This window comes from Nicotiana tabacum, chromosome 3 (genome assembly GCF_000715075.1).
Source record: "Nicotiana tabacum cultivar K326 chromosome 3, ASM71507v2, whole genome shotgun sequence".
Lineage (NCBI taxonomy): Eukaryota > Viridiplantae > Streptophyta > Magnoliopsida > Solanales > Solanaceae > Nicotiana > Nicotiana tabacum.
In genome coordinates, this window is record NC_134082.1 from 3,608,121 (window position 1) to 3,622,370 (window position 14,250).

Genomic DNA, 14,250 nt, shown 5'->3' on the forward strand with positions numbered 1-14,250 from the left:
GAGAGTATGATTTTAGCTTAGAGTACCTTATCTGCTCCCTCTTCTCCATGATGTTATTATTATTATTATTATTATTATTATTATTATTATTAGATCGGGTTGTTAGTCCTTGGGGAAAAAATGCTTAATGGCTTTCAGTACATGATAACTTCAATTATATATGAAGAATATGTTTATTTAATTGTGTAAACAATCGTGAATGGCGATAGTATTTGAATTCTGTTTAATAGGCATGAAATTAAAGACATAATTAAGGGTGTGTTTGGTATGGAGGAAAATATTTTTTGGAAAATGTTTTCCAAGTTTTTCATGTTTGGTTGGCCTAAATGTTTTGAAAAATATTTTTCTCATGAAATCATTTTCCTCCAATTTAAGAAAAATATTTTCCCTATTAAGAGAAGGGAAAACATTTTCCAAAACTCCTTCTCAACCTTTCCCACTCTATTCTCCATCCCTACCAACCCACCCCACCCTCACCCCATTCTAAATAAAAATATTATTAATAGTACTTTATTTTCATGTTATAGATATATTTTTTTTTTCATTTCTTTTCCTGATATAAAAAACTATTTTTCATTTTTAAAAAAATACTTTCATTTTATGTAGAATTTTTTTTTTCTTCATTTCAACAAAAAAAGTATTTTCTTTTCATGATGTAAAAAAAGTTTTTTTTTATTTCAACAAAATGAGTATTTTCTTTTCATGATGTAGAAAAAGTATTTTTTTTTATTTTAATAAAATGAGTAATTTATTTTCATGTTGTAGAAAGAGTACTTTTTTTTTCAACCAAAAAAGAGTATTTTTCACAAATTTCAACTTTTTTTTTGCGTAAAAATTAAAGCAACATATTAGTTCCTTTGGATTTGTGTGAATTTTAGAGACTTGGGGGAGGGGGAGGGGAGAGGAGTGAGGAGAGTAGCATAAAAAAATATTTCTACTCTCTAACCAAACATTAAAAAATATTTTTCGAAAAACGTTTTCCGCTCACAACCAAACAAGGGAAAATAAATGATAAAACCACTCATTTTCCATGAAAACATTTTCTATAAAAATATTTTCCGTAGAAAACATTTTCCTTCGTACCAAACACACCCTAAGTAATCATTCCTAATATGATATCAAAGCAAGTACATGTCACCTATTATCAAAATGAACTTTAAAGTTATAATTTAGTAAATAAAGTTCTAATCTCTTTAACATCTTAGCCTTTTAAATAAAATGATCACATTCCACGATTACTAATCGATTTCTAGCTATCTCGATGTATATATTTCTTTTCGTGTAGTACAAATACAAGCAATTATCCTTTTCTGTGATGGATTATATCGATTATTACTTGTAACTATTTGGAACGATTTGGAGATTTAAGTATTCTAAGTAGTACTATGTCTGTATTGACGTTTATTTATTAGTATATAACATATACGTGTTTGTAGGATCCTTCAATCGTTAACTAAAGATTTTGAATTCGAGCTTTGCAAATGAAAAAATCTTGATAGCAAATCGATACTCAAAGTGAATACTAGACATCAGATGGAAAACCTAAATAAAATTAAAATTTGTGTATCATCCATAAGCTTTTTCTTTTTCTTGTTCTTTTTTCTTCTTCTAACCCCCCCCCCCCCCAAAAAAAATGCAAAGATCCCGTATCGGAGCCCCGGCGACCTTTCGGGTTTGATCCTTTTCGACGGCGGGTTTCCTCTTAAAAAGTTGTAAGATTTCTACCTTGCAATTGTTCAGTTTGTTGTACCACGGTAGAACTTGGTGAATTTTGTATAGTTCTCTGCTTTTTCCCTATAATTCCACTACTACTATCAGGGCTACACCAGTGGTAGCGGTGACAGCCCTCCTGCTTTTTAGGTCGTGGTATATTCTGTGTTTTCAGGGAAGTTCTCGAACTTGTCGAAGACAAGTTGGGAGCACAAGCACTAGCAAAGGAGAGCAATCCGAGTGAGCGTCGTCAAAGGGCGGTGGGAAGCGGTACGTGAGCGTATAACTACACCAAGTAAAGCCAGTCAACACACGTTTGGTTCTCGGGAGTTGGTACCTCCCGTTCTACGGTTTCCCTTTTGGTGTTTAACTAAATTGTTGTCCCTTTAGTTCACAATAGTTCAATCATTCTACAAGTGTACTTGTAGTGACTTGTTTCCTTCTAGTTTGATTCGTTGGCCGTTGGGCACTAGCGAGTCCTCTTTAGATTGGCAGTAGGGGTAAGTGGTTGCAGTCTGAGATGGTAGATTAAGGGCATGTCCTCGTGTGGGGCAGAGTGTGGGGCCAGGGTCAGGGTGTGGGACGGGAGGCAGGGGATGTAGAAGGGGCAAGGGAGCCTATAGGTTGAGAATCGGGTTATGGAACATAGGTTTGCTAACGAGTAAGTCCATAGAGTTGACAAAGATCCTCCAGAAGAGGAAGATTAATATAGCGTGTGTCCAGGAGACTAGGTGGGTTAGATCGAGGGCGACAAACGTGGATGGGTATAAGTTTTGGTGCTCTGGAGTCCACAGGGGTAAGAATGGAGTGGGTATCCTGGTTGATAGCCATCTTAGAGAGTCAGTGGTTGAGGTCAGGAGGGTGAATGATAGACTAATGACTATTAAATTGGTGGTGGCTGAGTGTACTTTAAATGTCGTTAGCGCGTACGCGCCGCAAGTTGGCTTGGATGAGGAGATTAAAAGGCGCTTTTGGGAGGGGTTGGATGACATCGTTCGTAGCATTCCACCTTCCGAGAGGTTATTCATAGGAGGAGATTTCAATGGTCATATTGGGTCGTCCGCAGGTGGTTATACTGAGGTGCATGGCGGCTTTGGTTTTGGGGAACGGAACGGAGGGGGCACTTCGCTGCTGGACTTTGCCAAGGCATTCGATCTAGTGATTGCAAACTCAAGTTTTCCGAAACGGGAGGAGCATTTGGTTACTTACCAAAGTTCGGCGGCGAAGACTCAGATTGACTATCTCCTCCTCCGGAGATGCGACAGAAGGTGGTGCGAGGATTGCAAAGTTATCCCAGGTGAGACCCTTGCAACGCAACATAGGCTTTTGGTGATGGACATTGGTATTACGATAAATAGGAAGAAGAGGTCAGTACCAGGCCGCCCGAGGATTAGGTGGGGCGCCTTGACTGAGGATAAAGCTTAGGAGTTGGCAGGAAGGTTATCGACAATGAGAGCTTGGAGAAGTAATGGGGACGCAAACACTATATGGTCGATGACGGCAGACAGCATAAGGAAGTCGGCGACAGAGGTGTTAGGTATATCTTCTGGACGCACTGGTGGCCACAAAGGAGACTGGTGGTGGAATGTCGGTGTCCAAGGTAAAGTGGAAGTGAAGAAGGCGACTTACCTGCGACTAGTAGAGAGCACTGGCGAGGAGGAGAAGACAGCGAACAGAGAGAGATATATGGTTGCTAGGGAGGAGGCGAAGATGGCAGTAACGGAGGCTAAGGCAGCAGCTTTTGCTCGTCCGTATGAGGAACTAGGGAACAAATGCGGGAAGAAGAAGTTATTTCAACTCGCTAAGATGAGAGAGAGGGCGGCTCAGGATCTGGACCAAGTGAGGTGCATAAAAGATGATGACGGCAAAGTTTTGACGGGGGATGACCAGATTAAGAGGAGATGGCAGTCCTACTTTCATAGACTTCTAAATGAAGATGGGGATCAGGATATTACACTAGGTGAATTGAGGAATGCGGACAACCCCCATGAATTAAGTTATTGTAGGGACATTGAGGTCGATGAGGTCATGGAGGCAATGTGTAAGATGAGGAGGGGCAGAGCTACCGGGCCAGACGAAATGTCGGTTAAACTTTGGAGAGGTGTGGGTAGAGCAAGCTTGGAATGGCTTACTGGGTTGTTTAATGTTATATTCAAGACTAATATGATGCCTGAAGAGTGGAGGTGGAGTACAATGGTTCTGTTGTATAAGAACAAAGGTGATATCCAGAGTTGTAACAACTATAGGGGTATCAAATTACTGAGTCATACCATGAAAGTCTGGGAGAGAGTGGCTGAAATGAGAGTGCAAAGGACGGTGTCTATTTCAGACAACCAGTTCGGGTTCATGCCGGGGCGATCTACCAAAGAAGCTATCCACCTTATTAGGAGGATGGTGGAACAATACAGGGATAAGAAGAAGGATCTTCACATGGTGTTTATCGATCTAGAGAAAGCGTACGACAGGGTACCTAGGAAGGTCTTATGGAGCTGCTTAGAGGCTAAAGGGGTTCCAGATGCATACATTAGGGTGATTAAAGACATGTATGATGGATCTAAGACTCGGGTTAGGACAGTAGGAGGCGACTCCGAGCATTTTCCGGTTGTTACAGGGTTGCACCAAGGGTCGACGTTTAGCCCTTTCCTATTTGCCCTGGTGATGGATGCCATAACGCACAATATTCAACGGGAGGTGCCATGGTGCATGCTATTTGCTGATGACATGGTCCTAATTGACGAGACCCGACGCGGCGTCAATGAGAGGCTAGAGGTTTGGAGACAGGCCCTTGAGTCTAAAGGGTTCAGATTAAGCAGGACGAAGACGGAATACCTCGAGTGCAAATATGGGGACGAGGCGACGGACGAGGGAGTAGAAGTGAGGCTTGAATCTCAAGTCATACCTAAGAGGGGTAGTTTCAAGTACCTTGGGTCAGTTATTCAGGGGACCGGGGAGATCGACGAGGATGTCACACACCGTATAGGGGTGGGGTGGATGAAGTGAAAGTTAGCGACGGGAGTCCTGTGTGACAAGAAAGTGCCGCCGTTACTAAAAGGTAAGTTTTATAGAGCAGTAGTTAGACCTGCCATGTTGTATGGTACCGAGTGTTGGCCGGTTAAGAACCTACACTTCCAGAAGATGCAAGTAGCAGAGATGAGGATGTTGAGGTGGATGTGCGGGCATACAAAGATAGATAAGATTAGGAATGAAGATATTCGAGAGAGGGTGGGCGTGGCCCCAATAGAGGACAAGATGCGGGAAGCACGACTCAGATGGTTCGGGCACATTCAGAGGAGGTGCACTAATGCACCTGTGAGGAGGTGTGAGCGATTGGCGGTGGTGGGTACGAGGAGAGGTAGAGGGAGACCTAAGAAGTATTGGGGAGAGGTGATCAAGCAGGACATGGCGCGACTTAGGATTACTGAGGACATGACCCTAGACAGGGAATTGTGGAGGTCGAACATTAAGGTTGAAGGTTAGGGGGAAGTTGTGAATATCTATACAGCGCACTAGAGTGAGACTAGCCCGTTAGGAGTTAGGCTTAGGATACTACTGGTTAGCTACTGATGCAGGGCTTTATACACTGGATATTAGTTTACCTTCCATCTCTCTCGTATTTCCTATATTCTCTTATATGGCTGTTATTTTTGCTATTTTAATTTCTTTTATGTATGTTATGTATTTTATGTTATTATATTCTGAGTATCAATAGTACTAATATATCGTCACTTGGTGCTTTCTTGAGCTGAGGGTCTCCTGGAAACAGCATCTCTGTCCCTCGGGGTAGGGATAAGGTCTGCGTACATATTACCCTCCCCAGACCTCACTTGTGTGATTATACTGGGATGTTGTTGTTGTTGTTGCGTATCATCCATAAATTATTTTGGCCACTTTTCTAAAGTGAATCGACCAATCGAATATATATCAGTATTCTATTGTGGAATCTCTCAGAAAAGATTAATTTGTGAGATTCACAGCGCACGAAATGACATCTGTTTACTCGATCAAGGGATAAGTTCTTGTCCAAGTTAAACAGGTCCATCTTTAGCTTTAGCTAAGAAGATGAAAAGTTCTTAGCTTTTCATATCTATTTCTTGATATTCTTTCCTCACTACGCGGAGGCAAAAGATAAGAATCCTTTCCGCGGCGAATTCAGAATTGAGAGTTAATAAATTCTGGTCTTTAATTTATGTCCCTCCGTTCATTTTTACTTTGCACGTACTTTTCACACCCTTTAAGAAATAATAAATGAAGCGTATAATTTATCACGATACCTATATTAATTGATGCATGTTTTATGATTTGAGAAAATAATTTGAAATGAGTAATAAATACTGTGGGTATAATAGGGAAATTTTTTTTGTCTTCTCTTGATATGCGTAAAGTGACAAATAAAAATTATTTTTAATATACGTGTCTAAGTAAAAGTGAACGGAGTGAGTATATCTTAGTCCAAGTTAGACATATAGTGGTTTCTCTCAAACTTATTATGTCTACTCTAGATCGCTGATTCCTTTTGAGCTAGTGTAGCAAAATAGGTTTTGGGGGGGGGGGGGGAAATAAATGACAGAGAAGAAAATAAGTCCTCCTTTTTCTTTTCTTCTTGAACTATTCGGCATCAAAATCTCTATTGTTCTGATTAATCTAGATTCGCATCGGGTGAAAAGTCCCTCTTAAATCATGCATGTAAGAGTATTCGTTATTGTTGGTTGTACGAACAAAGTTTCACATCGGTAATTGAAAAGATTGAAAGCTACATACAAAATGTATGGATACTTTTAATGGTGTTTGAGGCCTTTTGGAAAAAATTGTGAGTATCAGACTTGACATATATAAAGCAAATAATACCACACAATTATTAAGAGTATCATTGGACTGACTCAGCCAAACAATTGGTATAAGAAACAATGGTACGGTTCAATAAGACGAGTTTTTTTTCGTAGACAAGTTTGAAGATAGTAGAATAATGGCAGCGTGGGGCTCACTTTACTACCTTTATCACACCAAAGCGTGAGCCATTAATGTTGGCTCGATCGTATAGGTGACGCACAATGAATCTCGCAAGTAACCATGGATCATGGTATAATGGGCTCCGTGGAATATAAGGTGAAGATTGTTAAGTGTGCGAACAAAATTTTATATTAGTAATTGAAAATATTAGAGAGCTACACATAAGATGTAGGGATATTCTTAGTAGCGTGAGGCTTTTGAAGAAAACCATAAGGACTAAGCAATATATGGGTGTAGGGATACTCTTAGTGGTGAGAGTTATTTTGGAGAAAACTGTACGAAGTGCTAAGAATATCTTTGAGGGTTTAGCTCTATAGTTATATATCGAATTGTACATAGTACATGATTGTGTGAAATTAAAATTTAAAATACTAAGAAAGACTTGTTGAAAGATATTGACTCCTTGATTAATTACCAGGATTTCTGCTTATATACAAATCTTGAGGGAATTTGATCAAACTAAAATAGGATAGGACGATTCTAGTATCCTCACAATGAGACTATCAGCTCTAAAACTAAATGTAATAAAAGATTATAAGCTATGTCGGGTTCTTTAAAAATGCACTATTTTTAAAGAATCGGCACCTGACAACATTTTTGAAGAGTTCGAACAAAAAACTAACAATTCTTTCACCGAAGAACTCTTAAAAAATCATACGTCAACGAGTTAAAGCTTACGTTGTTACTCATATATTCGTATTGCTTATGTCAAACCTTCAACTTATACATGGATCACATAAGTTAATAAGTAAATTTTAATTGCGTTCTCCTATATGTTACATGTCACCTGTTTTTTAGTACAACAAAATCGCTATTGATTGTGACGCACGAAGATTATTAGATAATTTTACATTATTGACTTAACTGTTAGTCAAGGTTAAGTATATGTGATTTTGAATCCAATTGTCACAGAAAACATGAAGAATAATAGCTTGAGAATATGGAGCAACAACAACAATAAACTTAATGTATTTTACAAGTGACCTTGAGAACATGGAACCATAAACAAAAACATTTTATTAATCAAGAAAAAGTTTCCATTATCAGCCATTTTGACAAAACATATGGCTATCATTTCCCCACCTCCTTTAAAGAAAAGGGGATTAGAAACATATAAAAACTAAAAATAAGAAAATAAAAGAGGGAAAAAAACATAGTGGGTTAAAGTTGACACATGAAAATTTTGTGTACAAGCTAAGAACCTAGCTAGATGTTTGTTTCATACAAGACTTTGTACAATAAACCTAATATTGGTCCAAAATCTTTTTCGAAATTCTCACACAATAAAAACTTGGTGCACTGAACTATTTTTTTTACGCCGACAATTAGAACCAAATAGCTTTGGCATCAATGAGCATTTGTTTGAGTGATCCATCAATTTGTAAGGATATAATATCCTTAGATGATCCAACAAATTTTCCACCAATAAAAACTGCAGGAACACATGGATTACAACCTAAACTTCTCAATGCCCACTCCATTTCTTTCCCTCTTGGATCTTGATCAAGTTCATGAATTTCTGGACTTGCTCCTATATCATAAAAGAGTGCTTTAATACTATGACACATAAAACATGAACTTTTTGTAAATATTACTGCTGCCTTCTTTGATGCCAAGTCTCCTATTTTATCCATCTCGATACTACAACAACAACAACAACAACAATAATTACGCTTCAGTCCCAAACAAGTTGGCGTTAAGATAAAAATCGATGCGATGACGAGAATTATATAGATATATAGACTAGAGGAGATATATAAGGAGCTAGAGAAAGGAAGAGTTTTTCACTTAGGTACTAGAATATTTGGTAGATGGTGGTGATATTTGAGGTTTCATACCTTGCTTATTTATAGGGAACTTGATAGATATGGATTACATTGTTTATCCAGAAAAGGAAAAGAAATATACTGATACATATATGAAAAGACAATGTTCCTTAAAGATATTTATTTGTATAAAGGAAAGCAAAAGTAGAAAATAATTCCATGCCCTTGATAATCGATTTAAGTTAGAGCAGAGCCAGATTTGAGGTTTATGGGTTTTAAAATTGCCAAACCGAACCTGTAGCTCATTTTAGTTATTGGATTCGCAACTAAATATCTATACATATTTAATGAATTTTCTAATAAATACATTATTTAAGCTAAAGCTACTGGTTCGTTCAAATTTGTATCTAATACTCTAGATCCGTTCATGATGTAAGTTAAAAATAGTGGCAGTCTAAAAATTATTTATATATCACTATACTAGTGATATATAGATTATTTATAGTTTAACCTTGAATAGCAGGTTAATTATCATATTTTAGCAAGTTACGATTTTATGCTTGTGACAGATATTTATTTGTGATTATCTTGTAAGAAACCTGATTATTATGTTAATAATTTCATATTTTTAGTGCATAAAACTTGATCTCTTTGATAAGTGTCCGAATTTTGACCCCTTAATGCTATGAAAAGTTGACAGAAAGAACCAACTATAACATAATACTTCTGCAGTGTCCGTACAACCATTTTTATGGTTAATCGATACGTACATTAATGGGGTGAAAGGCAAAGATATTATTCCTTGATTTTTCATGAAATTTCCTTTTGTCTAGTGGGTAAATACTTTTGGAGACTAGAAACCATTATAATAATAATGTTTTCAAAACTTTAATGATGCGTAAAGTTAATACTACTGATACAAGAGATGTAGAGGAATATAGAATAAGATATTTGTTCGATAATTAATCATATAATAAAATATTACGACGAGTTCATATTATAGGTGTTAACGGGACGGGCTGTTTCGGGCTATACACAAAAGAAATAGCCCTTCCAGTTAGTGTTCCGTGCTGGTTATTGTGTTGGATAATCGGGCTGGTAACGGGTTGGGAAATTTCGGGTTATTTAGGACCCGTTCAGGTTCGGGCTTAATGGGTCCGGACTGGGCCGGGTTACTTTTTTTTTATATAGTATATTATGTTTTTCTTATTCAAGTTATTAATACTTAAGTGTTTGCAAACGTTTACGGCTTAGAATTAAACTTTAAAGTTTAAAGTTTAAAATTTTAAATTTTAAATTTGAATTTTAAAATTTTAAAATTGAAAGTAAGTGGCTACGAAAAATTATTTAACAAGACAAATATGTAAGGATCAAACTCCGAAGGCATTCGTTTTATATTTTCATTGAATAATAAATAATACTTCAAATTAATTTGCAAGTTTTATTTTGATTTTTTTTTTAATTTTTGAACTTGCAAATTAAAAGTTTACAACAATTATAAAAAATAAGAAAGAATACATCACATGCTTTGCATCATTTTTGTAAGTTCACCCATTTTAACATGAGGTTCTTGGTTTTCCGGCATTGCTTGAATCGAAACCATAAACCATTATATCTCCAATTTCTTGGTCCTCTGTTTCATCTACCTCTTCACGCCCTTGATTTCGCCGCTCTGTTTTTATCCAATCTATGAAGCATATAGAAATTTTCAAAACGTTGTTGCCCAATGAATGACGGGTATCTCCTTGTTGCTGCCAATGCGCTCTCTGATGCGACTGTTGAAATCGGTACATTTAGCGCGTCTCGAGCCATGGCCGAAAGAACAGGAAATTGATTTGAGTTGCTCCTCCACCAGTCCAGCGGTATAAATTCTTTTGTACGGGTCTCTGGTGACTTTTGCAAGTAGAATTGGAGTTCATCAATATTCCTGCTACTGCTTTGTTGATACTCCCCAAGTGTAGACCAAATCAAATAATCTTCAACACCATCATTATCATCCAAAGCAGCGGTCCCAGATGTTGAAATTGAACTTGAAGTAATATTTGCATCTACAGCAACAGAAGCATCAACAATGTTAGCATAATAATTATATAAAGTTTGTAAATGCTTGTGTAGATCAGAAATACAAGTTTCAATAACAGAGGTTTCAGTTGGTCCAATATCCATATAAGCATATAAAGCAATGATTAATTGGTAACAAGTGGTCATTTTGATAGAAGGGTTTAAAATAGCTCCAATTAGGTTAATAGGGGGAATTGGGTAGAAATATTTCTTAAATTTATGTAGCATAGATTCAACAAAAGTATATCCTTCTTTCCTCTTCAAATTATGGAGTAAAAAGGAAATTTCAGCAATATGAACTAAACCATTTGCAATAGTAGGATAATAAGCACCACACAACATCTTCAATGACATCCCAAGTTTTAGATTTTAACAAACGGTATGTAATGATTCGATAGGTTATTTTTAATTTTAATATTTATTTATATATTTCGAGACCTCGAATAATCCCATTCCGCCTTTCTCGATTTACGCATGCAATCGTATCTTTTTTCAAAAAAAATTTATGTGAAAAAACAAAGCAAATGTGAAATTTCGTCTTTAAAACTCATTTGAGTTTACTTCAGTCAATGTTTTAAAATAGGCTTGAATCAATATTTTGACGGTTCCGGTGAGTCCGTATCGTGATTTGGGACTTGGGCGTATGCCTGAAATAAAATTTGGAAGTCCCTAGCATGAATTATCGCCATTTGACGGAAACTAGAAATTTAAAGATTTAAAGAATTCCTAAATTCGGCCATAATTGAATTTTTGTTGATACCGGGTCCTGATTTGGATTCCGAGAGTTCGATCAGCTTCTTAACAATATTTTATGACTTATGTACAAAATTTGAAGTTATTTCGAGGTGCGTAGGTACGTTTTCCATTAGTTTTTGAAAAAAAATAAAAGGTTTGATTTTATAAAGCTTGAATTTCTAAAGTTTTGACCGGAGATTTGACTTTTGAGCAAATGACTTTAGAATTGAATTTTGATGATTCCAATAGTTTCGTATGGTATTTTTAGTCCGTAGGATAATTCGGCGCATTTTGGCGAATGTTGGAAAATAGAAATTATTTGGAAAGTTTGACCGAGAGTTGACTTTATTGATATCGGGGTCGGAATTCTATTCTGGAAATTGAAACAACTCCATTATGTCATTTATGACTTGCATACAGAATTTGAAGTCATTCCGGGTTGATTTGATATGTTTCGGCACAAGATATAGAATTTGGAAATTTCATAAACTCATAATTCGATTCAAGGCGCGATTCATGATTTTTGCGTTGTTTGACGTGGTTTGAGGTATCGACTAAGTCCGTATTATGTTACTGGACTTATTGGTATATTCGAACGGGGTCCTGAGTGGCTCGAGTGAGTTTCAGAGTGGTTTCGAACCATTTCTAGGTCATTTTTAATTGCTGGTTTTTGGCTACAACAGTGTGCATCACGAGAAATTTCTATTGCATAAGAAATTTGGAGATGATCCTGAATGTTGTAGCTCTTTGTGTCTCGTTTTCAGAAATTCAAACCACTTGGCATTTGGATTGTGTACAAAAAGTTATGGTCGATATACTACATACTGTCTGGGAAGAGTTTTGAAATCGCGATGAAGAAATTTCTGCTGCACAGGGCTGACTTTGGGAGCTTATATCTCGAAATCTATAAGGAATTTGGAGATGACCAAAACATAAAATTTGTAATCCTTGGTGTCTACTTTCCAGAAAGTTAAACCTTTCATCATTTGGATATTTTTACAGAAAGTTATGGCAGATTTACTGAAAGCTAGTACTGCCTTTTGTTTTGGCGGGAAATAATGAGGCAAGTCGCATTTCACAAATGCAAATTGCCTGGAAAGAAGCTTATATTCAGGAGTTAGCCATTTTATTCATTCTTGACGATTTTAGAGCTCGGGAGAAGCAATTTTAGGGAGATTTTCAAGGATAACATTGGATTAAGAATTCCTAACTCAATTTTGGTTAAATTACGCGAATCCATTGTTGTTTTTAATATTTAATTGGTGTATTAAGTTGAAAAATTGTGAAATTCCTTAAGGTTAAGATGAGGATTTGAGGCCCGGGTTGTTATCAGAATTTAGTAAATTTGGTACGGTTGAACTCATATCGGAATGGGTGTTCGAATTTCGTAAAAATTATATCGGGTTCCGAGAGGCAAACCCCACGTTGACTTTTGGTTGACTTTTTAATGTGAAATTTTAAGTCGACGTTTTATTATTTGAAATTATTTTCGATGAATTTTAATGAAGTTATACAATTAATGTGCATAGATTTGAGTTGTCCGAAGGTCAATTCAAGCAAGAAGGCTATTTTGGAATATCAGCCTAACCTGAAAAAAGTAAGTATCTCGCCTAATCTTGTGTGGGGAAATTTTTCCTTAGGTATTGAGCGTGATTGAAAACCATGTACATGAGGTGACAAGTACGTACTTGATTTATATGTGTAAATTATACCTGTTAAAATTCGTAGACACCCTTATATATATATATATATATATATATATATATATATATATATATATATATATATATATATATTAGATTGGAAAATTGTTGGAAATTAGTAAATCCTTGATTTGTCGTGCCTCATTCATTGTTGTCAATTTTGTATTTTGTATGATAATTTTATGTGATTGCTACTTGAATCTTTATGTGAATTCCGTGTGTTTGTTGAGTTGATATTTCTTGGAAATAATTACATTATGGATTTTTCATATGCAAATAATTAATTAAATAAGTTTAAATTGAGGTACGAATATATTTGTCAAAAATTTAGATTAAAGAAGGCGTTGTCCTATGTTGAGTTACTTTTCTATCTTTATTGTTTTTGAGATTTTATATACTTTGTGTGGAGCCTTGGGCTATTTGCTGCAAAATTAATTGATTTTGTTATATCCTTGGAATTGGTTGTGGCCTATGGGCAGTTTGTGATATGAATTTTTGTATTATGTTATTGTGATAATATTTCGTGTAAATTGTTGTGTGATTTGGGTTACAGTTATGTGGCGGATAAGGGTGGCATTCCAGAAATGCAGGGTAAGACTGCGTACGATAGATTCTTGTGATCCGGCCCTTTATTCCTGAACCCCGCACATAGCGAGAGCTTAGTGCACCGGGCTACCCTTTTTAAGAACAACATTGTTGTTAGAAGCATTATCATGACATACACAAAACTTTTTCTGAAAGATTGTAAAATATAGCAACTTCATGGATAGTATTACTTATAAATGCACCAGTATGGCTTTGATCTTCATCATATTCAAAAGCAATAATACATTTTTGCATATAAAAATTATCATCTATCCAATGTCATATAACAGTCAAATAATCATTTCCATTAATAGTACGACCAATATCAGAAGTAAGAGAAACTCTACAAGAAAGACTAGTGAACAAATAACGGATATATGTATGATATTGTCCAAAAAGCCTAAAGATATCAACTCTACAAGTACTTCTAGGAATACCTTTAAACAAAAGGTTATAAATTCTTTGAATATAAGGGGTGCTATTTATAGTTTTTAAAAGACTTAAATTGTAATTTATCAATTATTAGGGGTAGGGGTAGGGGTTATTTTCTTAAGGGTGTAGGCCGAAATGGCCATTTTTGCAAAAGATGGTCGTTGCCCAACGGTCATTTTTTAATCTGACCATTGGCAACGGTCAAAACAAAAATTACAACGATAACCGGGCTGGACTGAGTTGTAGCCCGA

General features: G+C 36.2%; 1 protein-coding gene across 1 annotated transcript; it reads right to left on the reverse strand.

The window, feature by feature from the left end:
- Positions 1-8,042: 8,042 nt before the first annotated feature.
- LOC107817155 (glutaredoxin-C11-like) lies at positions 8,043-8,351 on the reverse strand. Its single transcript, XM_016642930.2, has one exon. It carries the CDS (start codon positions 8,349-8,351, stop codon positions 8,043-8,045), a length of 309 nt encoding a protein of 102 aa, XP_016498416.2.
- Positions 8,352-14,250: the final 5,899 nt, after the last annotated feature.